The sequence below is a fragment of the Ailuropoda melanoleuca genome, chromosome 1 (genome assembly GCF_002007445.2).
Source record: "Ailuropoda melanoleuca isolate Jingjing chromosome 1, ASM200744v2, whole genome shotgun sequence".
Lineage (NCBI taxonomy): Eukaryota > Metazoa > Chordata > Mammalia > Carnivora > Ursidae > Ailuropoda > Ailuropoda melanoleuca.
Genome location: NC_048218.1, coordinates 111,180,715 through 111,208,526, shown reverse-complemented (window position 1 = coordinate 111,208,526; position 27,812 = coordinate 111,180,715). Strand labels below are relative to the sequence as shown.

Sequence of the window (27,812 nt, the reverse complement as noted above, 5' to 3'; positions counted from 1 at the left end):
TTCGGCTGTGTGTCATGATGAGCGCAGTGCGCGTTGGATGGACGGACGGAGGTGGTTTTCCTGGGCCTGTGTCATAAATTTCTCCAGAATGAAGCTGCATGGCCCTCTGTCTCCTAGAAACTTTCCTTCAAATGGTTGTTTACCACCACCCCCCCCCAGGCTCCGCCACTTCCTGGTGTTGGGTATGAAGCCCTGCGAGTGGTTCAGACCTGTCAGGGCCCCTCCCCCGATGCCCGCTTGCAGGGCTGTGCGGGACCCCGTCCTCGGGGGCCTGCAGACCACGGGGCTGGGCAGACGCCCACATAGGACGTCGGGGGCAGGGCCTCAGCTCCATGTTGGACGAAAGGGTTTCTTAGCATGAATTTGTAGACCCGAATTTCAGGCCACAGTCGCTGAGCGGTGTCAGGGTGAGTAATGTCACTGAGTCCATTCCCAAAGTATGTACAAGGCATTACAATGGTCAACACCAGGATGATGGATGCCGATGCGTATCCGACTTCCAGCTTCACAGGAGGGTGAATGCAAGCAGAATAAACACAGTGCAGTAGGTACCAGATCCTATCCTGTCCCGTCTCTTGCGTGAAGTTTCCACAGACTCAGTGTCAGCGTGGAGTCTGGCCTGAACTCTGCTGGCTCTCTTCCGCCCTCTGCCTCTAGCCAGAGGACCCACGTTATCTGCGGTGGAATCCCCACCGTACTTGCTAAACTGTAGCTGTCTCGCAGCTGGAATGGGGACCCACCTTCTCCTACAGGCTCAGAATCCTGGGAGGAAAGGGTGGAGCCCAGCATTCATTTGTCCTGATGATTGGATGGCCTGGCATCCAGGGGCCACATGGGGAGAAGCACCGACCTTCAAAATTAAGTCTCAAATCCTTGACTTTGTGTTTTGGGTTGAGAATGCTTTCACGCCCCTGGCATGCCTCTGGTCTGCCTTCTGCGTGGTTCCTGTGGCTGGTCCTGCGGCCTCCACGGGCAGCATCATCTGCATGTCTCAGCCCCCAAAACCCTGGGCCTGCATCACAGGCCTGCACCCCGAGGCCCCAGCAAAGCCATTTGCAGCCACGCTCCTGGGGCCGCACGCGGACTTCCCTTCTCTGCCTGTCTCTACACCTGCCCTGCTTCTGTACGTCACTGAGGAGCTGCTTAAAATGTTATCCAACCCTTGATCCTCTATTGCCGAGTGTGGGTTTCATTCTCGGGTGTCCCACGGCCCCAGTTTCCCATGGCATCCTGCTGCTGCTTGTGCAAGGGGCCTGCAAGTCAGACGAGTGAGTGAGTGAAGCACTTCCTGGCTCCCGTGGCCCTTGGCGGCCATTTCTGCTGCTCCACCCTTAGACCGCTCCTGTCTCCCAGGGCCTCTGGGGCTCAGTGCCCTGGACCTCCATGTGATACTTGCTGTTGGAATGCTGGCCTCGCCACAAGGATGGCGCAGCCTCGCGCTCAGAGCTCGAGCCTTGCTGTGATGTGATGTCACCATCCTGGGCACATAGGTCTGCCCCGCAGAGAATCTGGTTCCCAAGGTGCTGCTCTCCACCATGACTCTTCTCTGCCACGTTCCCTTCCAGTCACAGTGTCCACTGAGATCACAGATGGCACAGGCTCCCAGGTGCCACTGTGTGCCGTGACAGTGACCGTGCTGCCCCGTTTCCACGGGAATCTCTGCCTGGACGAGGACACGTGAGTAAGCCACACAGAGACACCCTAACGCCTGCTTATGTCTCCTCAGGAGTCAGCCACAGGCAGGGTACATGGTGGCTCCCAGGGACCCATCTTCTTGGGATGAGCCAAAGAGACAACAGGGCTCTGCCTCCACAATCCTAACTCCCATCTGCGCAGCGTGTGCGCTCAGGGGCGTCCGGGGCCACCATCTGCACGCCATGGGTCCCTTGGCTTCAGGACGCTTGCAGAGCTGTGCACCCGCATCCTGAGCCCCAGTGTTTGAGCATTTCCATTGTCCCCTAAACCCGTGGGCTCGTTAGCTGTCACTTTCCTTCCCCCACCACACAGCTTTCTCCCACAGCCCCAGACGGCCGCTAGTCTACCTCCCATCCACAGATGGGCCGGTGCTGGACATGTATGCAAACAGGTCACAGCCTGTGTGCTCCTTTGTGCCGGCCCCTCTCGCCAGCTGTGGCGTCTTTGAGGTCCATCCATGTCGTGGTGCCATCACAAGCCCGTTCCCTCCTGTGATATTCTATTGTGGATCCGCCACGAGCTGTTGTCCATCAGCTGGCAGACGTGTGACGTGTTTCCACTTTGGACTATTAGGAATAATGCTGTTAGGAACAGAGGCGTGGACATGTGTTTTCTTTGGTTTTGGGAAGATACCTAAGGGTGGAGCTACTGGCTCCCAGGGTCACTCTGTGCATTTCATGTGGGGAAGGCAGCCAGCCTGCTTTCCAGAGTGGCTGCACCGTTCCCACAGGGCCCCAGTTTGTCCCCATCTATACCACACTGCTACTATCTCTCTTTTTCATGCCAGCATCCCAGTGCTGCCGAAATAGTGTGTGCTGTGCCTCAGATTTGCATTTCCCTCATGACTAAAGGTGGAGAGCCTGCACACATCTAGCTTCGAGAAATATCTATTCATGTAGCGTGTTTAAAAATTGGGTTGTCTTTTTCTGATTAAGTTGTAGGAGCTCTTCACATATTCTGGGCACATGTCCCTTGTCAGAGACACGATTTGTTAATATTTCTCCCCACTCTGTGGTTTGTATTTTCTCTTCCACATGGTGTCCTTTGAAGCACACAAGTGTGTAGTTTTGATGAAATCCAACATACTAATTTTCTCTTTTATTTCTTGGTGTATTGATAGAATTTACTGCTGTGTTTCTTCTAGGAGACTTCTAGTTTTTGCTCTCACACTGACCTCTATGATCCGCTTTGGCTAACGAGTGTGTGTGTGGTGTGAGGTAAGGCTCCAAGTTCATTTTTCCTCAGGGAGCTGTCCAGCACCATGTGTTGAAAAGGTCAATCTTTCCCCCATGAAATTGTCTTAGTCCCTTTGTCAAAAGTTAATTGACCATAAATGCTATGGAGTCTCAGTTCTACTCCCTTCATCTGTGTGTGACTTCATGTCAGTACCACACTGTCTTAATTACTGTAGCTTCATAGTGAAATTTGAAATTGGGAAGCATGAACCCACTAACTTTGTTCTTTTTTCAAGATGGTTTTAGTTATTCTGGATCTCCTGGTTATTATTTTGTCAATTTCGGCAAAAACCCACGTGGGATTTTGATAGGGATTGCATTGAATCTGTCGATCACTTTGAGAATATCATCCTCTTGAGAATATGAAGTCTAACGACCTACGAACAAAGTTTTCTCTTTATTTAGATTTTAATTTCTTTCGGCAATGTTTCTAGGTTCCAGGGTACAGGTATTGAACTTTTGGCTAAGTCTAATTACAAGCATTTTATTCTTTTTAGTGCTATTATAAATTGAGTTGTTTGCTCAAATTCTGTTTTTGGATTCTTATTGTTAGTGTGCAGATACATAATTAATGTTTCTGTGATTGGTCTTGTATCCTGCAGCCTTGCTAAAGTCATTTATTTGTTCCATTAGCTTCTTAGTGCATTCTTTGGGGTTTTTCCATGTGGAAGAGCATGCCATCTACAAAAGAGCTTTACTCCTTCCTTTCCAATCTGGATAACTTTTTTTTTCTGGCTCAATTGCCCTGGTGAGACTCTTCTAGTTCAATGGTGAGTAGAGGTGGCAAGTGTGCGTATTGTGGACTTGCTTCCAATCGAGGCTGGGAAGCATTCCGTCTTTCACTACTGAGGGTGATGTTAGCTGTAGGTTCTCCGTCGATGTATTTTTTGAGGTGAAGAAGTTCCCTTGTAGTCCTAGATTTGGGGTATTTCTATCATGAAAGGGTATTGGATTTTGTCAGTGCTTCTCTAGAACTGTTGAGATGATTGTGTGGGTTTTGTCCGTTACTATGGTCATTACCTTGACTGATTTTCATACTGGAGCTCCTCTTGCATTCCTGGCACAAACCCCACTTGGCCATGGTGCATGGTCCATGATCATGACATAGTGTCCAAGTACGGTCTGAGTGTGCCCCGTGCTGTGGTTGTGGGTTTGGATCCTTGCGAGCCTCCAGCCCGCGGTGGCCACAGCGACTCTGCCCCGTTCTCTCTCACTTGCCATGAAGTGTCTCTGTCATTCTGCTTGGTGGCTCTCCCCGTCTCAGTTCTGATCAAGGGTTTCATGGAATTCTGATGTTCTGCCTCACTGTGTCTTTTTTGAGTTTCTCTTGCACAGACTGTCTGTCCTCTGAGCCATCCACTGTCTGTCCCATCTGTCCCGACCCACCCACAAAGCTTTCCGTAGCAAGTACCCCTCCTCTGCTGGTAGGCAGGCTGGAAAGGTTCACCGTGTGTGGGAGCAATCCCGGTAACTCTTGGATTTCCTGCAGCTATAACTCCAGCCTGAAGCACCTCTCCACCCTTCAGCTGATGGGCAGTTACACAGAGATCAGGAACTATATCACCATGATGACAAGGGTCCTGACTCGTTGGGCTGCAGAGGACCGAAGTCCCTCGTGTGGCCAATGGTCACGAGTACAGGATGCGCTGATCTCTTCTGCGAGCAGACTGCCTTCCGCAGATCAGGTATGGGCCGGAGCAGGGCGGGCTCGGTGCCTGTAGGTCTGCGTCTGCGTGGCAGGGCCCCTGACTGGCTGGCTCACCAGCAAGCCACCTTGCTTGTGAAACACAGTCAAGAAATGGGAGCAGGATGGCCAGCCGGCGTGGCCTCACTCGTCTGCTCCTACTTTCACGAACAAATGCCATTGGTTCATAAAAGTGAGACCATGCACAGCAATATCACGCAGATCATTCTGCTCACGTTTCTCTAAGTGCTGCGACTCCCATCTGCCTTTACCTCGCCAACAGCGAAATGACGGCGTTAAGTGTGTGATTACGTGCAGCTTCTAAGGAAATGTGCATGTATTCAAATATCACTGTCCTCCTGCCCCAATCGCCACCAGAGAGCTCCCGCATCTCTGAGCATGCCTCACGTCCCTGATGACGCTCAAACCCGTACTGTTTCTCTCTCCGTGATGCCTCTCAGCCTTTTCCAAAATTTCCTGAGCTCTGTCCTCTTCTCTCTCCCCTCCGGTCACACTCCCACTGGGCTGCGGGAGGCCAGTGGCCAGTGGACGCCCAGACGACACAGGGCCCTAGTAGGCAATGCGGGTCCAGGGGTTCGGTCCCTCCCCCGTCTCTTAGCTCAGAAACCAGGACCCACTCTGTCTTCAGGAGCGCGCTGTGAACGAGGCAGCTTTGAACTCCATAACTAACTTTTCCCTCTTGTGTTTGCTTGTTTCTCCGGGTTAGCAAGAAATGAACGATTCCGTTCTCATGTTGAGGGACCTCCTACGCTTCCCTCATAAGGTGAGTGCTGTGTCTTTCCATGTATTCTCCTGCCTTTTTTTTCTTTCTCAATTGGGAGGACTCAATCAGTTCTCAAAGAACCTACAGTGCAGGGTTACGTTTTGATGCTTTAATTAGAAATGGGACTTGCCCTGAGAATTCACTTGAATAGCATTGCCCATCCCAAATCACTGGGGAGGAACTTCTTCCCTAATACAGAAATTAGAAACCTCAAAGTAGAAACGGATTCTGACAATATCATCCGTGCTATAGATACTTCTGGTAAGGGGATCGCTGTCTCTTCTTAATCCGGGTAGTGGGTTTTCTAGCTCAGCCCTTCTTTCTTTGTTTTCAAGTTTTTATTTAAATTCCAGTCAGTTAGCATACAGTGTAATATCAGTCCAGGTGTACAATATAGTGATTGAACACTTCCCCACATCACCCTGTGCTCACCACGACAGGTGCACACCTTCATCCCTATCACCTGCTTCCCCAACTCGCCCATCCACCTCCCCTCTGGTGACCAGCAGTGTGTTCTCTAGAGTCAAGAGTCTGTTTCTGCGTTTGTCTCTCTTTTTTCCCCTTTGCTTATTTGTTTTGTTTCTTAAATTCCCCATATGAGTGAAAGCATATGGTATTTGGCTTTCTCTGACTGACTTATTTTGCTTAGCATAATACTCTCTGGTTCTATCCATGTTGCTGCAAATGGCAAGATTGCATTCTATTTGATGGCTGAGTAATATTCCATTGTGTATACACACCACCTCTTCTTTGTCCATGCGTCAGTTGATCAACACTGGGCTATTTGCATAATTTGGCTATTGTGGATAATGCTGCTATGAACAGCAGGGTGCAGGTGCCCCTTCGAATCAGTATTGTCGTGTCCTTTGGGTAAATACCTAGCAGTGTGATTGCTGGATTGTAGTGTATTTTTAGTTGTGATTTTTTGAGGAACCTCTATACTGTTTGCCAGGGTGTCTGCACCAGTTTGCATTCCCACCAACAGTGTAAGAGGTCCCCTTTCTCTGCGTCCTTGTCAACACCTGTTGTTTTTCGTGTTAATTTTAGCCATTCTGACAGTGTGAGGTGGTGTCTCATTGTGGTTCTGATTTGTATGTCCCTGATGCTGAGTGATGTGGAGCAAATTGTCATGTGTCTGTTGGCCCTCTGGATGTCTTCTTTGGAAAAATGTCTGTTCATGTCTCTTCTTCCTTTTCTTTTTTTTTTGAGAGAGAGAGCGTGGGGGAGAGGGAAAGAGAATCTCAAGCAGACCCCCCCACCCCCCACTGAGCTTTGAGCCTGCCGGGGCCTCAATCTCACAACCCTGAGATCATGAGCTGAGCGGAAACCAAGAGTTAGATGCTTAACTGACTGAGCCACCCAGGCACCTCTCTTCTGCCCATTTTTTAACTGGATCATTTGTATTTTGGGTGTTCAGTTTTGTAAGTTCTTTATAGATTTTTCCACCCCTTCTTTCTTCTCAAATCTCTGGCTCCCACTCTTGAGCTCTTTTCTGCTTTTTCCATTTCTCCCTCTCTGCGGGACGGTCCCCAGCTTGGTCAGAAGGTCACTTATTGACAGTCCCTCTGATGCCACCCCGTTTCTGTGCCCCTTTTCAGAGCAGAACCTGCAGAAAGTGGGCTTTCCTCTTGCTGTGGTGCAGGTGCATGTTGGGATCTGGCCTTCGTCCCCACCACCACACGGAGCCTGCTCCTGTCCCAGCACCTGCAAACTCCCCTGCTGCCCGGTCTGCCCTATCAGGACTACCCCCCTCCCCCCCGGCTGGGGACAGCCTCTTTACCTGTGGCCGCTGTGGGCTCCTCCCTTCTCCTTTGCTTGGTGGGTGCCTGAGGGCTATGTCCCTGGCCCTACTCTCTGCGCTTTCTCTCTGGGAGGGGGTCTCATCACAGCCTTTTCCGTTCACTCCAAGTGACGGCGACGCTGCACTGTGGTCCCCACCCCCGCCCTGTACCCGCAGCTGCAGCCTCATCTGTACAACCGCCCACTGGTCCCGTGCGCCGGTGTCCGTGTCTGTGCTCCCCCATCCTCCTCCCCCTCCCCTTGCCCCATCCCCTTCCTCCCTGTCATCCCCTACTTTCCCTGCTCAGGGCAGCAGCACCTCTCCCTCCCCATGTCAGCCAAGCCCAGGGGCCAAAGAAGCCCCCTTGTCCTCCTCTGTCCCTCTGAGTAAAGTCTGGTCAGTTCTTCCTCAGAAACATACCTGGAAACTTCCTACCTCTGTTTCTTCTGTGCTGTTCACCCCAATCCAAGCAGATGACCTTTCTCATTCCTCACAGGCTGTCTGTGTCCAACTGTGCTCCCTGCCTCCCCGACTGTGCTCCCTGCACCCCCGGCTGTGCTCCCTTTCCCCCCGACTGCTCCTTGCCCTCCAACTGTGCCCCCTGCCCTCTGATTGTGCTCCCTGCCCCTCTGACTGTGCTCTCTTCCTCCCCAGCTGTGCTCCCTGCCCCTCTGACAGTTCTCCCTGCCCCTCTGACTGTGCTCCCTGCCCCCCGACTGTGCTCCCTGCCTCCTGACTGTGCTTCCTGCCTCTGACAGTGCTCCCTGCCCCTCTGACAGTGTTCCCTGCCCTCTGAAGGTGCTCCCTGCCCCTCTGACTGTGCTCCCTGCGCCCGACTGTGCTCCCTGCCTTCTGACTGTGCTCCCTGCCTCTAACTGAGCTCCCTGCCTGACTGTGCTCCCTGCCTCTCTGACTGTCACAAGCAGCAGCAAAGGCATTTTCTCAGCCTGAATCCACGAACACCACCCACGGCTCTAACCCTCATGTGGCTTCTCCCGGCTTGTGAGGTCAGACCCAGACAGCTCGCTGAGTGGGCTCCTGCCCTTGCCGTCTTCCCCTGACTGTTCCCTGCACCCTGGGCAGCCCGCAGGTGTCCCTCCCTGCCCTATTCATGGCCCCTCAACGACAGAGAGCTTTCCCTTCACTCAGCACATGTGCTTACCTGTCACCCTGTGGAGAAACTCCTGACCCGCGGTCTGAAGTCACCCTCTCCTCCTGCTTAGCGACTTCAGGACCTTCTCAGCTGTCAGCTGCCTTATCACCTCCCTGTTGCCTCCCCTCCCTCGTCGGAACATTCCCCCATGCACGCAGGGCCCTTCCATTCCTGCGCACCCCATAACCACGGCAGTGATGCCGACCCAGCCCCTCAGACAGAGGGAATGAGTGACGACGTGGACAGCCCTGTCACCCTGTTCCCCTCCCTCCTGCCTGACTCCCATCCTCACCACCTCAAACTGCTCCACGACAGCGGCCACACCTGGGCAGGAAGGCCGGCCACCAGTGGTGACACATCCCTGTGTGAGTGCTGGAGCCGTCCTCAGAGCAGACACATTAGCTGGTGACCCTTGCTGCCTTTAAAGCATTGGTGGCTTCCCAGCAGCTTGAGGACATCAGTTCTCCCGTGTCTCACCGTTGCACTTAACCTGTCTGCGGTTCCTTTGCCATCACCTTGCACCTTCCCCATGGCCACTTACCATGCTTCTGTCCCTGAACATCCCTTGTATCCCCAAGACAGAATGCTCTCCCTCAACCTGGAGTGCTCCTACTAATACTAGCATTATTTTCTCCTCCAGGCGAGGTTCAAATGTTCCCTTCTCTGTGGACTCCAGAGCCCGTTAGCCAGAGTCTCCTTTCTCTGGACAAACCCGCTCATGACTGAGACTGGGCCCTATAGCACCTGTGACACACGGTTCCTTTCTGCATGTCTGTCTGCCCCCTCAGACTGGATTGGGTCAATAATGGACCAGCTCTGGGGCGCCTGGGTGGCACAGCGGTTAAGCGTCTGCCTTCGGCTCAGGGCATGATCCCGGTGTTCTGGGATCGAGCCCCACATCAGGCTCCTCTGCTATGAGCCTGCTTCTTCCTCTCCCACTCCCCCTGCTTGTGTTCCCTCTCTCGCTGGCTGTCTCTCTCTCTGTCGAATAAATAAATAAAAATCTTTAAAAAAAAAAATAAAATAATGGACCAGCTCTGGCATGTCAGCGACCCGATTCAACCCAAATCTGTCCCCCTCACACATGCAGGTGTTCAGCTGGAGGGCTTTCTGGGGCAACGCAAGGATGTGGCTCCTTTCGTGCTCCCAGCACCTCCCCTCTGGCTTCTGGGCTGGAGGAGGGCATGGAGAAGGGGCACCACTTGTGGATGATGTTGCCTGGAGGTGCCACCCCTCACCCATCACATCCCCTGGGAGGACCCGTCCCAAGGCCACTCCTGGGCTCCAGGCTCCCAGGGATGGAATTACCCCCCCGCCGGGTCAGGAGGCTGAGCCTGCTAGAAGCCAGACCCCTCGGCATCGCTCTCCCTCCCGTGTCTGCACGCCCCGGGGTCAGCCACGATCCTTGGCTCAGGGCTGCACAAACCTGAGCGTGCCTGTCATTTCTAGAAACCATTTCCGATCGCTTGGGTGGAAAACATCCGGTGTGAAAGTGGCCATGACGTATTCCTTAAAGCGTTTGTTTGAGTTCAAGTAAGAGATTATGGTTTCCATTTTGATGATAAGTCACTTCGGGTATGGGGCCCTTAGTAGCCTTGTCAGGGTTATTTCCAGGCTAGTTTAATTTTACTGCTGGCGAACAGAGTTTCATTTCAGGGAGTATTTCCAAAACATTACCATTTTGGTTAAACAAGCATGACTGCCAGGAAGTGGGATCTTAATTCCGTCTCATCGATGTGCACTTATCAGTGATTGCCAGGAGCTGCTGAGACACAAAGCAGGAGATTGTTTAGTCCTGTCTTTCGGGCACTGGTGACCGAGGCTACATGTGGGAACACAGAGGCTTCAGTTAACGTGCCAGGTCCTGTAATGAGGAGGGTGACAGAGTGTTCCAGAAAGGTGCTGGTGCAGAGAACTTTGCCTGGTGGATGTTTGAAATTGGTTTTAAAAGATAAGTGGGAAGAATCGTGATTTATATTGTTCAAGGTGACCGTGGCCTCGTGGGTATGTATTCCTGTCGGCAATACATACTGACGTGTTGATAGGTAGAAATAATACCTGAGATTTGTTTTTCAATATTGTTTCAGAAGTCCAAGGAGGGAGGGGCTCCTTGGGGGGCTCCATCGGTGAAGCATCCGACTCTTGATTTTGGCTCAGGTCATGATCTCAGGGTTGTGGGATCGAGCCCGGTGTTGGGCTCCGTGCTGGGTGTGGAGCCTGCTTAAGATTCTCCCTCTGGGGGCACCTGGGTGGCACAGCGGTTAAGCGTCTGCCTTCAGCTCAGGGCGTGATCCCGGCATCATGGGATCGAGCCCCACGTCAGGCTCCTCCGCTATGAGCCTGCTTCTTCCTCTCCCACTCCCCCTTTGTGTTCCCTCTCTCGCTGGCTGTCTCTATCTCTGTCTAATAAATAAATAAAAAATCTTTAAAAAAAAAAAAAAAGATTCTCCCTCTGCCTCTACCCCTCCTGCTGTGCACTCTCCCTCTCAAATAAATAAATAAATCTTTTTAAAAAAACCCAAACAAACAGAAGTCCAAGGAGGGACAGAACATCTATTGCGATGAGTAATGGTCACAGCTGGGAGGGAGCCTGTCAGAGCACTCTATTATTCTGTTGCCATGTATGTCTGAAATGGTCCCCGGTAAGCGTTTAGGAAAAGAGAGGAGTAGGATTTTGCCAGCACACGCAGGGTCAGGGCACTACAGGGAGAGGTCTTGGTTCTTTGGGAGCCATAACCGGGTCTGTGTGCTCCAGATACCTGTAGGACGCGGTGGGGCCCATTTCAGAAGGGTTTGAGAAGCGGTTGTTGGGTTTAACCAAGTAGCATCTTAGCATAAATGGCTGTTAGAGACGTTTATTTTCTGTGGTCATTTCATGGGTCAGGAAACTGAAGACCAGAGAGGAAATTGGCACCAATGATGTTGGCCAAGAATCCACTAGACACCCAATCGGGCTTGAACCCTGCCCTCTCAAGCCTTGGAGCTACTTTTTCAATTTCCAGCAGTGATAGAAGAGGCGACTCTCCCTCTGCCTTCTGTCTTCCCGCAGTTAAGCTTTAAGAGCGCAGTTCTCATCCTCAAAGCCGCCCGGGCGCTCCTGGCTCAGAATCTGCTGTCGGGGAGGCTCGTGGTGGACGAAGGGCCGATGCTTGAGCTCATCCTGCTGGTGTCCGAGGTCTTGGAGGCATCTGACCAGGAAAAACCAAGGAGTGCAGGCTACCTACAAGAGGAGGGGATTAAGGTCATCTCGGATCTCTTGTTGGTAAGCCTGGACTTTCTCTTCACCAGTAACAGCCATCGTGTCTGCTAACTGCTTCTAGAAACCAAAAATACAGTTGGTTCCGGAGGTACTGTGGTGATTATTCTGGGTGGTCGTGGGGTCCTTGGAAATTTTTGGTTTGAATTTCAAGCGTTTCCTGCAAATCTTGCCATGTTTCCGTGAAACACTGCTCCTGCTCCATCCTTCCGTGTTTCGGGAGATTTCCTTCTGGGGTGTCTGGGGAGGTGCATTTCTTTACACACTTTCTGCTTCTTGAGGAGCAAAGTGAAGTAATGCAAAGGATTTCTAACATGCATTAATGTAAAAAGCAGCCCTCTGATATTCAACTACAGAAAAATCTGCCAAAGTTTCTTTCTGCTGCAGTAACTATGGGAAATTGGGATTTACTGGGTTTTTTCTCCGTAAGAAATGGCCAAAGCTTTTAAGAAGCAGTAAGTTAATAGACAGGCTCTGTCTCTCCTCTCCTACCCATCTGTCCTCCCTCCTGCCCAGACCTACTGGTTTACCTTAAATTTGGGAAGTCAGAAAATAAACAAACACTCCATCTGCATCTCGTAATAGCAACCAGGATTAACAACTATGCATTACGCTGCTGCGCGCCGAATGCCTCTCCTCACTGAGCCCTGCAGTGCGGTGCTGAGGTCCACTGCCAAGTGCACGGGGTGTTCAGGCTCCTTCTGGATGGGCTAAGAAGCCACAAGACACAGACTAGAAGTATCGCACTTGTTGCAAGATAAATGAAATCTCAGGAAGATGTGTCAAAACCAAAGAAAGCAGTTTGTGTTTTATTGTTATTGGGCATTTATATCTTTATATCAAAATATTTGCTGGGGCCCATGAATCTCAACCATGCTGAGAGGGGCCGTCTTTCCCACTGTTTGCTGCCTTGCCCCTGGTTCCAGATCCCAGATAACTTGCTCATTTGCACTGCAAATGTTTGACTGTCTGGGCTCCGTTTCAGGATGGCCTCTCTGCAAACGAGGAGAATCAGCTCCACGTCAGCGCTGGGCACATGGAGTTCCACGTGCTTCTTCATCGTGACCTGCAGAGCTGCGTGCAGAGCCTGGGCTCCGTCCAGGTGCATTTACCTGCAGACCTGGCTGGATGGGATCCTGCAGGGGTGGAAATGCAGAGCCCCTGCTACATTAGCCAGCTCGTGCTCTTCAAGAAGAACCCGTATCCAGGGGGCCGAGCTCCTGGTCAGGTACAATACGGCAGGTGACCAGTCCCTTCCAATGACCAGCCCCAACGTGCAGTAGTGATGCTTTGATGATAAAGAAGGGACCAGGGTGGTGGGAACGCCTGGGGGGCTCCGTCAGTTGAGCATCTGCCTTCAGCTTGGGTCATGACCCCGGGGTCCTGGGATCGAGCCCCACATCAGGCTCCCTGCTCAGTGGAGAGTCAGCTTCTCCCTCTCCGTCTGCCTCTCCCCCTACTTGTGCTCTCCCTCTCTCTTTCTCTCTGTCAAGTAAATAAATAAAATCTTAAAGATTTAATCCGAAGGACCCCAGGAATGGCAGGGAGCTGGGGGGACAGAGCCTGGCATTTTCTATGTGTTCCACACCCCCCAGCCTGGATCAAGTACCTGACAAGGTCTGATGAGTGAATGCACCAATTAATGGTGGATAGCTTCTTCGGGTGACAGACACTCATCTTAGAAAACATTGGCCTTTTATTATTTTTCTAAGGAAATAGACATGGTTAACCAGCCTATGAAAATCATTCAGACTAACGAGCAGTCAGGAAACAGGAATGAAAGTGATTTTTTAGCCCTCAGCAGTGCAACTCTTTAAAGAGACTTCTGCTTTGTGGAGGTGCAGCGAGCGGGCGTCCGAGGCGTGTGCTCCCCACGCAGTGCTCATGAGATGCTTCAGACACCAGACCTGCCGCTGCACTTGCAGGAATCCACAGAGGAGATGAGACAAGAGTTATTCAAAGCAAGACGTGTAGCTTTCTTTATTCAGAACAACATGATTCATGATAACCCAAAGAGAGTCGTACTTGAACATTCAACAGGGGGCACAGCTCACTGGTGATTTAAATGAATTATGATCATCAATGAAATGATGTCAGCCAGGGAATTTTAGTGACTTTGGGAGCTTTTATGCAAAAAATGAAGCACGTGCCTTGTGTGCCACATACGTAACCAGAGACGGTTTCAGACGTGGCTCCCCAGACAGGTTGTCTGAGCAAACGTGTTCTATACCCCTTCTGTCCCTTCCTGATTGTCTACGATCTGCTGCTCTTTCTTTCTCTGTGAGCTTTCCAAGTAAACAGCAGAACCACTGGGGCACCTGGGTGGCTCAGTTTCTTAAGTATCTGACTCCTGATTTTGGCTCAGCTCATGATCTCAGGGTCATGAGGTCGAGCCCTGCATCGGGCTCCACAGTCAGTGGAAGTCTGCTTGGGATTCTCTCTCTCCTTCTGCCCCTCCCCCAATTAAAAAACAAAAACAAAAAACAAAACTGCTTTAGAGACTAAAAATTATCTAGGAGTGAGAGTTATCATCCAAGTGCAGCACGTGTTCCCCAGTCCTGCCAGTCTCACCAGTTAAAGGAGCCGTGTTTTTCCACACTGCCCCCTACGCTCAGGTGCCCAGCACGACTCATAGGAGGGGCGTCGCTGCTGGCCCTCTGCTGCTAGGAGCTCTTGTCTCCGCAGATCGGCCAGGTGGTCGCCCCGTCCCTGTTCAGCTGCTTTAGCAGGAGACCCATCAGCAGGTGGCGGCTGAGGGAGCCCGTGACCGTGGAGTTCGGGGAGGATGACGGCCTGGTGAGAGGTCTTTCCAAGCCGCCTTGCGTTCATGCAGCCCGTGCCAGCCAGCTTTTCCTGCCTTTGCTGACCTTGCTTTCCATTTGGGGACAGGATAACATAGATAAGGCGACGTTTGTGCTGCTGCGGGATAGAGTGAACGTTCATCAGTTCTTCGGGCGTTCTGCAAACCCCCAGGAATCTCTGCACATAAGGATAGAATTTTCTAGGCCCGTCTCAAGAGCTTTCCCGGTCATGGTGTTGGTAAGGTGTGTTGTGGGGGGACTGCCACCATCAGAGCCAGACGGCAGCAAGAGTGTCTCACGCAAACCAGGGAATGAAATTCGCTTTCCACGCAGTCCTGAGGCTTGTGGTCTAACGAAATTATGGGACATAGTTATCTGCTCGGGGAGTAAGCTTCCTGCTTTGTTTCCCTGAGATTGGATTCCTGCCCATGAAGCTTGTTAGAGTAAGAAACACCTGAGTGTCGGTGATAACACAGGTGGCCTCATTCAGAATCCACTGCTCTCTCCCAGTGTAGACCTGGGTCACAATTCTATTTTTTCATTTATTTTTTTTTAAAGAAAAAAATGTGCTCAGACTGATGTGTCGGAGGAGACTCGATAAATGAACCCTCTTTCCAGTGATGTTGAGTTTGTGAGGCTTGGGTAGGGCCATTTCACGAACAAATCACAAGGGAGCACTAAACAAATGACCACTTGGGAAGGTTTCTTGGAATTCTGCCTTGACCGTGCAGCGGGAGCCGCTGGCTCTGAGAGTTCGTGGTCCGTCTGGATGGGCCCGGGTTCTGTAGGAGCCTCTCTCCTCCCCTCCGGCCGGGCGCTTGGGCTACCTGACAGCGCTTCCTTCTGTCCCACCACCCTGCTCAGGTGGGCCCCTCAGCCAGGTGGCCTTCTGCAGGGGGGATGTCTACACCACCTGCCCCGTGGGCTCGCTGTGTATCGTTGGCTCCACCCTCCTCCTGCCACAGGAGCCAAAACGTTACCTGGAGCAAATCTCTTTTCTCCCTTTGGATTTTCTCTTAATCTCTTAAGTCACACAGGGAAAAGGTCAGTTGGTTCCCACCAGGGTCTCAGTGACTACACTGGGCTCACTGTCCCCCATCCGCCCATTCTGGCTGCTCGCAGGTACGGTGAGTAGTAACGAGGACCAGCAAGTGCATCCGCCCCCATGCCCGTCTTCCCGAGTGCAGAGCAGCGCTGCTATTCCCACAGGCTGCGCCAGTGACTGTTCGCGTTTCATACTGAGCAAGGAGAGACAGTGTCGTGTGGCTCTTCTCGAAAGCCCCTTGGCGCCAGCCTGTGTCCTTGTCGCCAAAAGGATGTTCGCTCAAAATCCTGTGACTAAGGTCTTTGGGAGGAAAAAGCAAAACAGAACTAGATACTGTTGCCTTGTTTTTCCGCACTAGGTTCTCTGAGAAACCTACCCCTTCTGATTTTCTCGTGAGAAAGGTCTACATCTGGGGTGAGCAGACGGTGCACGTGTACGTACCTGCTGGTCCTCTGAGAGGTCAGTGGACATGGTCCCATCATGTTTCTTTTTATTTAAAGATTTTATTTCTTTATTTGAGAGAGAGAGAGAGTTTGAGCAGGGAGGGGCAGAGGGAGAGGGAGAAAGACTCTGGAGCACACGCTGCAGCGAGCACGGAGCCCGATGTAGGGCTCGATCCCATGGCCTGAGCCGATCATGACCCGAGCCGAAACCAAGTGTCGGATGCTTAACTGACTGCACCACCCAGGTGCCCCAGGTCCCATAATTTGTAGTTGTTCATGCGATGACAACAGCTGTTAAAGGGTGTGCACGGATAGCGGCGTCTTTCTCTACTCGTGGTGGAGACCGGAAGCCGCGTCAGAGCAGGTGACCCTCTCGGCACCGCTTCAACACTCCATTTTGGCCAATTTGGTGGACCTTCCCTGACCCCCGAGGCCTCTCTGCTGCTGCTCCTCCGGCACCCGTTTGCCTCCTCCATTTGCCGCTCTGCTGCGCGGCCCTGGGGGCTGTGACTCGAGGGCCTCCCTGCAGCTCCCGGACCCCTCCTTGCCCTCACCGGGTCTCTGTTCTCCCCCGAAGGCAAGAAACAGGTAGCGTGCTTCAGGGGATCCACACGGCATAAACACGCAGGTCCGGCTGATTCTGCAGGCTGTGGTCCTTGACGCGACTGGCTTCTGGCTGATGCACCTGTCTACTGTTTTCACATTTTTATGGGACGTGACTCTTGTCCTCTGAGAGCCAGTCACTCTGAGATCTTCATTTCTTTTCAAAATGGACAAATCTGTTATCAAATTCAGATTCTCACTGGCAATTTATTTTTTAAAATATTTTATTTATTTATTAGAGAGAGAGAGTGTGTGCGCATGAGAGAGAGAGCATGAGCCGGGTAGAGGCAGAGGGAGAGAATCTTCAAGCCGAGTTCCCACTGATTGAGGAGCCCGGTGCGGGGCTTGGTCCCAGGACCCCGGGATCATGACCTGAGCCGAAGGCAGACACTTAACAACTCCTTTCTTTTTGTCAGGTTTTACTTTACTTTCTTAGAATCCATTGTCCTAATAGTCACATGGTCAAAAATTACTTGAATTAGTTCTTTCTGGTGTGGACTTCTGTTGTCAGTTTTATAGACAGCTGGGTTTATTGTTTTTTTCTAAATACATTTAACCCAAAGGGTTACTGTTCTCCATTTGCTTTTTCTGTTTGTTTGTTTTTAAGATTTTTTTATTTTTAAGTAATCTCTACCCCCAACTTGGGGCTTGAACTCACAACCCCGAGATCCAGAGTCATGTGCCCTACTGACAGGGGTAGCCAGGTGCCCCTCATCTCCATTTGTTTTTATCTAGTTTTTTATTTTTTTTATTTTTTTTTTTAAAGATTTTTTATTTATTTATTAGACAGAGATAGAGACAGCCAGCGAGAGAGGGAACACAAGCAGGGGGGAGTGGGAGAGGAAGAAGCAGGCTCATAGCTGAGGAGCCTGACGTGGGGCTCGATCCCATAACGCCGGGATCACGCCCTGAGCTGAAGGCAGACGCTTAACCGCTGTGCCACCCAGGCGCCCCTTTATCTAGTTTTTTAAAAAATATGTGAGACATTTCTATTGCTCAAATGTCTAAGCCTTATTAAAAATGTATATACTCAGGGGCTCAGGAAGTTTCTAGACGTGGTATTCCAGCGTTAAAGAGTAAACATGTGTGCAATTTCTGTAAATGTTGCCAAATTCCATGCCCCCCAACTAAGAGCACAGGGCTTGTTACCCCACAGCTTTGCCAACAGACTATGTTTTCAAGATTTTGAATTTTGCCAGATGGATATTTGAGAAATGGTAGTTTTAATATGCAATATATGTTGTGATTTGAGCATTTTTTTCATGCATTTAAAGGCCATTACCTACGTTTTTGGTGAACTATTCATATACACCCGTTTCTCTCTTGAGTTTATTTTTTCTTGACTCCTAGAGTTTCCGACTTTGTTTTTATTAGGTTGTTTTGCTTTGTAAAAGCTTTTTTAAAAAAAAATATTTGTCAACTTTTTAAAAATTACTCTTGGATTGTGAGTCCTTGTTAGAAATTCATCCCTCATACCCAGGTTATGAGAGAAAATCATTCACATTATGTTTTCTGTTTGTGTCTGCACAGTTCTGTGTGTTTACACTTAGAACTCTCATTGGTGCTTATTACTGTAGGTGGCGTGAGATACAGATTGGATTTCCTATTTTTACAAGTGGTCAGTAGCTAGTTGTCCCAACATCGTTTATTAAAAAGTCTTGGGGGCAAGGTGCACCTGGTTGGCTCAGTCGGTTGAGTGTCCAAGTCTCGGTTTCAGCTCAGGTCATAATCTCAGGGTCATGGGATCGAGGCCTGCATCGGGCCGCACACTCAGCGTGGAGTCCGCTGGATTCTCTCTCTACCTCTTCTCCCCTCCCACTCTCTCTCAAAGAAATAAGTCTTAAAAAAAATAATAAATCTTAAAAAAAGTCTAAGGGACAAATTATTAAATAAATGGAATTTAAAAAATTTTTACTTCTAAACATAAAATTTACTCACAAGTGATAGGCTAAAAACACATAGTCACTGCGTTGTCTTTATGGGGACCAGTGCAGACCCAGGACTGGCAGCTGGCCGATGGGGCCAAGGAGAAGCATGAAGGGGTTGAGGGGAGCCGGGGAAGCTGCCTTCCGAGTCTCGTGTCTCTTGGGCAGGGGTGGCCCATTCAGGGTGTCCAGAGGGACTTGGAACGTAGGCAAACATATCCAACACTCTGCCGACGCCCATGAAAATCAGCGGCCGGGAGCCTGCCTGGACCCATTTGCCTCGCAGTTTACATGCCATGGGAGAGGAAGCACCAGATGGCCTCTCCCCGGCCCCGCCAACCTCTCCCCTGTCCTGCCAGCCCTACCCCCTGCCCCACAGCCCACTGCTCTGGCCCCCATAGGAATGCATTATGCCTTTCTGCAAACTTCAGGTCATGTATTTTTTTCTCTTTTTAGACACCAACATGGGATATTTGTCCTTACTAGACGCTGACTATGACAGAAGCCCTCCAAGCAAGTATTCCGTGCAGGCAGTGAACTACACGGTGCGTTTCCAGGGGGTCCAGTGCCTCTTCTGGGAAGCGAGCGGGTGGAGTTCTGCGAGCTCCTCGCCACAGCCAGGAGCGTCTCCAGAGAAAGTGACCTGCAGGTACAGACGTGCTGTTGAGGACAAACGTGGGACTTTGAGAGGCTGACTGCATTTTCTCCTGCGTGGGGCCTGTGCCTGAGCCTCCCTGGCCCTGGGTCCCTGTGAAAACAACAGTACCCGGTTTGTGCGCCGCTCCCCCTCTGCAGACCTGCTCTTCGGCCTCTAGGAGAGCAGGGTCTGGCTTCTCAGGGCCCTTGTGCCCCACCCCCCTCCACCCAGGTGGCGGCGGTAGTAGGTGTCCCCCTGACGTCTGTTGAAACAGGCTGGTGGGTGGACGGTGGTGCCCCGCGTCTGGCTGGTGGCCGCACGGCTGCCCACAGTGGGGCTGGGCTGACACCTGCCGGCCTCTGGGCTGAGCTGGACCGCACACGGTGGGCACACTGAGGCGTCTGCCTGAGGTTATAACTACTGGAACCTGTCACCCTTTCTGCCCTTCCTTTAACCCGTGTCCGTGACACTGTAGACAACGCTCTCAGCCCACGTCTGGCGTCCTAACCTGCGTCTCCCTCCTAGCTATGACCGCTTCGCCCCGGTCTCTGTTGCGAGAAGAAACCTGAACGCCAGCATTTCAGTGAGTGACATTTCCCAGTGGCAGAGGTGAGTTCCGTTTCTAGATCACAGTAAGATTTTACTAGCGCTGCTGCCCGTGCGTCATCCTGCAGGTGCCCGAAACCCATGTCACCTGGTATCGCTTGCATCCTGGAGTAACCACTCTAGTAGGTAGTTGTCTGTGAGTATCACAGAGTCCTTCTTTGTGTGCACTTACATCCACAGACAGGGGGCGCAAAAACACGAGAAGGTCAACATGCTTTCTGTCAAGCGCAGCTTCCGTTCACCATGGACCTGGTCAGTCGGCACTCACTGGGTCATTCTCGTCAGGGAGGACACGGTGCTTTGCCCTTCCTGGTTTATGCATATTCATAGCTGCTTCTTTCTGTTCAAAAGTGTCCCATTTTATCTTCTTCTTCTTTTTAAAGTTTATTTATTTATTGAAGTCATCGCTATACCCAACATGGGGCTCGAACTCATGACCCCAAGATCAAGAGTCACACGCTCTTCCAACTAGCCAGCCAGCCTCCTCAGAAATGTCCCATTTTAGATAATAGATTTCAACTCAAGCTGATTTCTGCGGCCATTGTTTTACACAGAACAAGTGTATTTGGATTCTGAATGGTGGGTCAGTAGAGGGTGCGCTTGTGTGGGCAGGAGCCCTTTGCCCAGTCACCCACATGGAGTACCGACCGGGCTTGGCCCACAGCAGGCACTGAGTGGGTGTTTGCTGAATGAGTATCAGTGGCAGAGTCGGCATTTCCCGGTGAGCGTTGGGTCTCCCTTATGTTGATGTAATGGGGAGCCCTATAGCACCTTATTATTTAATCAATCATCAAAGAGTTGATGGCTTTGTAGACCAGTAAGTGGATTACTGACACCATAGGTGCTGGGGACAGTGAGGTCACCAGGAGTGTAGTGAGTGGGACTCAGGACAGCTGTTCAACTGTGGTTTCAGATAGGACCTGGGGGGGAGGCAAGCCATCAGGAGAGGGACAGCCCTCAGGGACGCCCAGATAAAAGGCAACACCTCAAGTCGGGTGGGCGCAGGTGCGCTCTGGAAGGGCAGCATCCCTGTGAAGCACCTGTCTGCCCTTTGAAACCCCATCAGAATCCCATAAGACTCCAGGCTAGGGTCCTGGCACAAGTGACTCAAAGTGGACCCCACTCTGTGGGTCTGGAAGGTTCAGTGACCCCCCCGCCCCCAGCTCTGGTGCCTGGAAGTAGGAGGCGAGGGCCAGGTGTGGTGAGGAGCAGGCAGCCTGACCACTCAGGGTGGGAGGGATGGGGCAGGTAGGCAGGGTCTGCCAGGAGGGAGGGGGCATCCATTACACCCACATGTTGAAGCACTTTACAGACATCGTACTCCTGAGTCTTCATGTGAGCAGCGAGATTGGTGTTCTTATCATGCTTCATCAAGAAAGCTCCTCAGAGAGGCCGTGAGTGGCTGCCCCACATGGTCTTCAGATGTGGAAGCTGGTCTGTCACCAGGCATCTCTGTCTGAGTCCCTGCTCCTGAGTCAGGCTCCAGCGGCTCTTCCCCTGAGGGTCTCAGACCCATCCTAACACAGGGCCAGCAGAGGCCCTGCCATTCCCTCTGCCCTTCCCTTCTTGACCTCCTTCCCCAATAAGAATCTACTTTCTCCTTCCAGTTACAAGACAGACAAGCGCTTACAAACGTATCAGTGAAGACCAGCAGGGGCCTCTGTGCGTGTGCGTGTGCGTGAGTGTGTGAGCATGAGCCAGCGAGGGGGGGTTGATTAGTCTTTGCCTGAATGTTGATTTTTATAATTTACTATTTATTCATCTCCTTTTGTTGACAGACACCCAGAGAATCTGCTTCCCAGTGTTTTGATTGTCATTTTTACGATTCTTTATGCACTTCTGGTTACTAAAAGCAGATGTGTAGATCGTCATGAGAAGAAGAAAGCTGGTTACATTTTTCTGCAAGAAGATGCCCCCGCCAGCCGCCAGCTGTACGCGGTTGTCGTGGACACAGGCTTCCGGTCTCCCGCCCGCTGTAGTGCCAAGGTAAGCGGGTCACCCCGGGACTTGCGCTCCCTGCTGTGCAAGGCTGTGGATGGCATGAGTGACAGCCCCAGACATGCCCCACGTGGAGACCGGCCTTTCCAGCTGTCTCATCTTCCTCCATCAAGAGTGCGGGGCTCCTCTGCCACCGTCATGCTCTCCCTCGTGCACGCCTGTGTGAGCCCTCACCACCCTCAGGGCCGCCCCCTCAAACCCTTGTCCCTCTCCACCTTGTCTGTGGAGAGCAGCCCGCATGTCCAGCCCTGTGTAAGGTCGAAGGACCGACGGATGCGTGGGGCAGATCCAGGGCTGTAGCCTGAGCTGGGCGTCATGGGGGAGGCCCCATGGGAGGGGCAGGGGCGATTCCACAAGATATTTGGGGACCATGGCTTTTCCTGTGGAGAAAAGCTCTATTAAACCTCAACTTCACATTATACCCCAACCCAGCTGCACAAGACCAGAGACTTAGAGATTGAAACAAAATTTAGAAACGTATCAAAGAAAATATGTGCTTTGTGTTGGAGAAGGGTTTTAAAAACTGGAAATAAATAAGGAACTTTTTAAAATGAAAGATTGATCATGTGTTTCTGGGCCACGGGAGCTGCCCCAGTGGGAGGATGAGCCCCATGTGGCTGGGAATGTGTGTCTGCAGGGCTCCTCGTCCACGCCAGTCATGGTCACAGCCCCCCGGATAGCCCTCAGGCCTCCCTTGTCCCACGCCCACTGTCTGTCTTCTCCCTCCCAAGACAAACACGTCCCTAGTGAATCCTAGCTGCTGTCTGGCTTTTCTAGATCAAATATGTAGAAATCCGGCCAACCCGGCAGGACAGGCGCTCCTTCCCAGGTCTCTCCTGGGCAAGTGTGGGAGGGGCCATCCAGGGACGGGGTGGGGGTGTCCCCTCGGTCCCTCGGGGCCCAAAGGTTCTGGGAAGACGGGGGCTGGGAGAAGGTACAAGGACGCCCCTTTCTGGCACAGCGTAGAATCCTGTGTCCAGGATCTCAAACCCCAACCTTATGTCTTTGTTTTGAGGTTTACATCGTTCTATGTGGTGAGAATGGGTTTTCAGAACCCAGAGAACTCTACTGTCCAGAGAAGCCCCTGTTTGAAAGGAATTCCAGACACACTTTCGTCCTGAGGTGAGCGAGGCCTGTCAGAACGGTGTGGCCCTATCATGAGCCCAAGGGAGCTAAACGCATGTCACTGTCCAGTAAGGAGTGTTGCTATGCACACGGACGGTTTTATAAAGTCGTTCACGGTGCCATTTGACATAGATTCGTGTGGGAGGGAGCGAGGAAGGCTGTTGGTTTACACGCTGCCGACGTTCAGACGCCCAGCCTCTTCCATGGCACAGATCCCGCTCAGCTAATTCAGGTCATGCTAAATTGGGAAGAGCAAGGACACGTGGCCGTGCAAAGACCGTGCGGTTGGATGGGGAAGGGTCATTTATCGGGAGTCCAAGCACCTGCTGTTTTCAGAAAATGTGGAGAAACTGCACTAAATGCTTTTTCTCCTGGAGAACATCGTGTCTGGTCTGTACTGGTTTGGGTCCCATCTTCACTAAGAAGAGGTGAGCTCCAGGCTTATACACACTGGACACAGATGCATGACGGAGCTGGAGTGGACGGGGTTCCGGGGAGCCAGCAGGCGTGCGGGAGCTCTGTGTGGTGTCCCTGCCCAGCACGGCCAGGGGCCTGCAGGGGCTCCCTGTCCACATCTCACGCTCCAGAGGGGCTCCATAGGTCACTCTGAGTAGCACGCATGTGTTGACACATCCGAGGTGTCCCCGAGGGTGAGAATCGGAGCTGGGGCTGCCCTGCGGGACCCCCACCACCCAGACCCTGGCCTGACCACTGCTGCTGTGTGTGTCCTCAGCGCCCCCGCTCTGCTGGGCCGGCTCCGGAGGATCCGCCTCTGGCACGACAGCCGTGGGCCCTCCCCGGCCTGGTACGTGAGCCACGTCGTGGTGGGAGAGCTGGCCCCCCGGCACGGGCGCAGCTGGCTCTTCCCCGCCGAGTGCTGGCTGGCAGCGAGCCGGCGGGATGGCCGCGTGGAGCGGGAGCTGGGCTGCCTGCGCCGGGGTCTCGGCTTCTGGAAGGTAGGTGACCAGCCGGCCGGCCGGGTGCAGCCCCAGTTCTGCTTCTCCCTGCAGCCATTTCTCTAACCTGCACTAAAGTTAACGTCAAGCTGGCCATGCCTTACGTGATGCCTGGAGCGAGCCTGTGTGTGCCCTGTGTGTCCTGAGCCCCAAGATGACCAGTCAACAGTACGGGCATGACCCCGGGGCAGAACAGCAAGTGATCAAAAAGACAAAATCACCTAAAATCTCACAAACCACTATGAAATCGCTCTCTGTGCGTCCCGACCTCTCCCCATATGGGAGTGTGTTTTGTTCAGTTGTGATGACACTTAGCATTTTACACTTTCTAATGTATTATCTTCATGAATTTTCTTTAAAATCGTCACTGAGGGGCCGTGTCTGCCTGCCAGACATTGCGATTTTCTTTATTTAGTTGTAGAAACACTTTGATGGGGGGCTTTGTGTTTCTGGTGACCAGTTTTGGAGGCTGGTCTCAGATGGGCAGAGGCCAGTGAGAGCTGGCATCCTCCCACGTCACCAGATCCTTCTTTCCAGCGTGTCCCTGTCGCCACCTGTCATGGGCGAGAGGGCCAGGCCCACCACGTGGGCACTGCCGATCTAGTAAGAACAAATGATCACAGTGCGCTGGCAGTATGGAAATTCTCCAGCTCCCCCCAGCTGTATGCCTGGCTCAACCGGCACTTTCCCTTGGACAAATATTTTACATAAATGTAACTAACAAAATGTAGTCACGTTGTTTATTCTCCAGCTGTTTTGTTTGAGAACTTGTGGGGAGACATCTGTACGTCTTAGTCATAAGACCAGCCGTGGCTGTGGCCTCGTGGTCAGTCCATTGGTAGGAAGATACATTCTCATCTCCTTAAACCTGTTTTCCCTGGATTTGTTTCTGTGTTCTGCTGCTCATCACCGTTTTTCTAGAATAGCCTTGATGTGCCACCCGCCCGTGGCTGACACCACAGGGCTACTGAGGACACCCTGGTGGCCGGCCATGCTCCCGGCCCGCAGTGTGCTCAAAGCCCAGTGAAAATTACCTGTGTTGCAGGAAAAGTGCTGGGAACAGGGAGGGCTTGTAAGCAGAGGCTCCAGGAAAAGGCGTGAAGATGTTCGGGGGTGAGACAGGAGAGGCGGAGGGATAGCTTGTCCCAGAGCTGCAGATGCCCCAGTGCAGGTCCAAGGTGCTGAGTGCAGGGTGGGCGAGGGTCTGCGGGGTCCAGGGTCCAGCTGATGAGCTAGCGGCATCACGCAGAGAATCACCGCTTGCCCACCGGCAGTTCTCACCGTTGGTACCAGCGTCTCTCTTCTGGTCTGTTTCAGCTCTTGTATTCAAAGTTCACAGAGTATCTGGAAGATTTCCACATCTGGACGTCCATGTACAGCCAGCCCTCCCCCAGCGGCTTCCCGCACACCGCACGCCTCACTGTCGCCTTCGCCTTGCTGTGCACGTACGCGTGTCTCGCTGCCCTGCTCACAGCTGCAGGACAGGAGCAGGTGGGAGGCACTGCATTCTCCTGGAAGTGGCTTCCGAGTCTCAGACCTGCCATGTGACACCTTCTCAGCCCAGGAATTAGCAAAGCTCACAGTCCTGGCAGAAATGTCCCAAGCAGGGAGAGGGACCCCAGGTGCCTCGAGCACCACAGAGGGGATGCTGGCCTGGATGGAGCCAGGAGGGTCTGCTGGGCAGTGGGCTCGGGGTGAAGCTAGAACAGGCCTGCCTCCATGACCCCTGCCATGCAGAGCTCGCGCCCTCCTGGTGCCACAGAGCATGACTTCTCCGGAGTGGTCAGCAGCCTGGACTGTCCCAGAGCACGCTCTGGGATTTTCTTTTTTTGAGGTTGGCAGTTAATTCAAACTTTAAAAATCCTCTGGCCAGAAAAAGCAGGGAACAGTTTGATGGCCACGTTTGCCCTAGAAATGCCAGTCAGCATCTGGCAACTGCGGCCACACCATCCCTCATGTGATGTAGGGATGAATTCTAAACCAGCACAGGCAGCGAGAGTGGAGTGCCTGCCTTCCTATGGAAACGCAGCATGACTCTTGGGGCATGGGGAACTAATCTAGTTTGCTTCTGATGACAACCTCGTGGCCATTCATGGTCCCAAAGTGGCTGGGAATGTGGCGAGGGGCCCTTTCCAGAGAAGGCATCCGGCGACGCATCCAGCGGAGAGTGGTGTTGGGAGTACGTGTGAGAATAGTAACGGATTGGTGGAACCTTTAAAAGAGAGTGACAGGTGTGTGGAATTTGTAGGATGGTGATAAATCTCACCAGGCAGCAAGAAGTTGAAAGGCTGGGTCCAGCTGGGAGAGGAACTCGCCTTCCCCTCTGGGGCTGACCCTTTGTTGGATCCTCTCTGCTTATCAACGCGTTGGGGATATGGAGGCCTTCTCATCAGATTGTAGCGAGGACTCAGCCAGGGACGCAGGAGACATGCCTGGCATGAAGTGGGGCCGCAGCAAATGTTCGCTCAATCTGGGAATATGTGTATATTGGAAAAACAAAAGGATTACTTGCGAGTTTCCATTGTTTCCAAGGGTTCAGGGAGACAAGGCTTTGGTTAAATGTAGGCTGAACATTCACATTGAAGACCTTGGTGACTACAGTGGACGCGTTCCAGATGCCCTGACTGCTGCCTTCCTACAGCTCCCATGGGCTCTCGGCGACCCCGATGCCGCCACCGGGTCCTTCCGGACGGGTCTCCTGTGCACCCTGCTGGCTTCTCCCGGGGCGCAGCTCTTGTCCCTGCTCTTGAGGCTCAGCCAGGTACCAGCAGCCTGTCCGCATGCCCTGCTGTCCCGGGTCCTCCCGCACATTGGGACACCCACCCCGAACAACCACCTTCCTTCCGCAGGAAGCCAGCAGTCCTTCCCGCGCGCAGCCCCACCTGCCCCTAAGAAGAGCGCCCGTGGAGGCAGATCAGGGTAAGTGGGCATTTAAGAAAGCCTGGGGGGCGCCTGGGTGGCACAGTGATTAAGCGTCTGCCTTTGGCTTAGGGTGTGATCCCGGCGTTATGGGATCAAGCCCCACATCAGGCTCCTCCGCTATGAGCCTGCTTCTTCCTCTCCCACTCCCCCTGCTTGTGTTCCCTCTCTCGCTGGCTGTCTCTATCTCTGTCGAATAAATAAAGAATAAAATATTAAAAAAAAAAAAAAAGAAAGCCTGGAAGTTGTTTTCTGTTTGTTTACAAATCACAGCAACACCTGGGGAGGAGACCTCGTGTCTCCTGCTCCCCGTGTTCACTGCTGTTCACTGCAAGGACAGCGAGCTTCACTCCATCTGCGTGAAAGCCCTTGAAAGGAGCCAGGCAGCCCACTCCCGGATGTCACAGGGACGGGCCACATTGGCAGCCATGTCCTGTGTCTCAGGGAGCCTTGTCCCGGTGGGGCCACAGGGAGGGCTATTTCCTAAAGGAGGCTCTCTCCCAGAGAACCCTAAATCCCTGCTTTAACGTCATAAATTGGACTCCTTTCAAATCAGGCCCTCACGCCCGTGGAAGGACGGCAGACGCCCAGGAAACGCACGAGGTAAATACAACTATATTTCGGCGTCTCCCTTGGCCGTGGCCCAGACACGGCTGCTCAGGCCCGGGGGGGACCCCGAGCAGGGCGGGTCCTGCAGAGAGAGGGGGCCACTCCCCAGGGAGCTTGAGACCCACTGTCAGGAGTCCCAGGGGAGGCCCCACAAGAAGGGGTGTGGGGCAGAATCGGGAAAGCCACGTGTGGACCCGCAGAGACATTGTGGAGACTTGCGGGTTGGCAGGTCCAGGAGTCGAGACTCTGTGGAGCAGAGGCTTGTGTGGGCTCGGCCACTCCTGTGCCCCGTGAGGGGACACGGGACAAGTCCAGACAAGCAGGTCCGACCCGGGACCCAGGGCATGTTGGAAGGCAGATTCTAAGCAGCCCAGTGACAGCATCGCGCCGGCCTTCCTCTGGGGGTCTGTGTGGCTGTACTGCTAGCACGCGATGCTGGTCAGTGCACACGTTTGGGGCATGCATGGTTCCTTGTGCTTTCACATCTCCGCCTCCCTGCTGAGCGCTCCGTCCTGCGCGGGTGCTCTGCCCCCGGCCCGTGTCCAGGCCTCGGTCCCC

The 27,812-nt window shown here is 52.6% G+C and overlaps 1 protein-coding gene across 1 annotated transcript in view; it reads left to right on the top strand.

Annotated features, from left to right (window-relative positions):
* The window catches only part of PKD1L1 (polycystin 1 like 1, transient receptor potential channel interacting), a 117,486-nt gene that overhangs the window by 47,192 nt on the left and 42,482 nt on the right, over positions 1-27,812 (top strand). Inside the window, exons 25-41 of the mRNA XM_034640150.1 lie at positions 1,566-1,677; positions 4,420-4,615; positions 5,342-5,398; positions 11,381-11,593; positions 12,573-12,815; positions 14,273-14,383; positions 14,477-14,631; positions 15,792-15,892; positions 18,861-19,053; positions 19,567-19,650; positions 21,426-21,633; positions 22,661-22,767; positions 23,504-23,726; positions 25,044-25,217; positions 26,368-26,487; positions 26,576-26,645; positions 27,202-27,248. Of these exons, the coding sequence (XP_034496041.1) occupies positions 1,566-1,677; positions 4,420-4,615; positions 5,342-5,398; positions 11,381-11,593; positions 12,573-12,815; positions 14,273-14,383; positions 14,477-14,631; positions 15,792-15,892; positions 18,861-19,053; positions 19,567-19,650; positions 21,426-21,633; positions 22,661-22,767; positions 23,504-23,726; positions 25,044-25,217; positions 26,368-26,487; positions 26,576-26,645; positions 27,202-27,248 (2,414 nt within the window). The remainder of the gene's footprint in view (positions 1-1,565; positions 1,678-4,419; positions 4,616-5,341; positions 5,399-11,380; positions 11,594-12,572; positions 12,816-14,272; positions 14,384-14,476; positions 14,632-15,791; positions 15,893-18,860; positions 19,054-19,566; positions 19,651-21,425; positions 21,634-22,660; positions 22,768-23,503; positions 23,727-25,043; positions 25,218-26,367; positions 26,488-26,575; positions 26,646-27,201; positions 27,249-27,812) is intronic.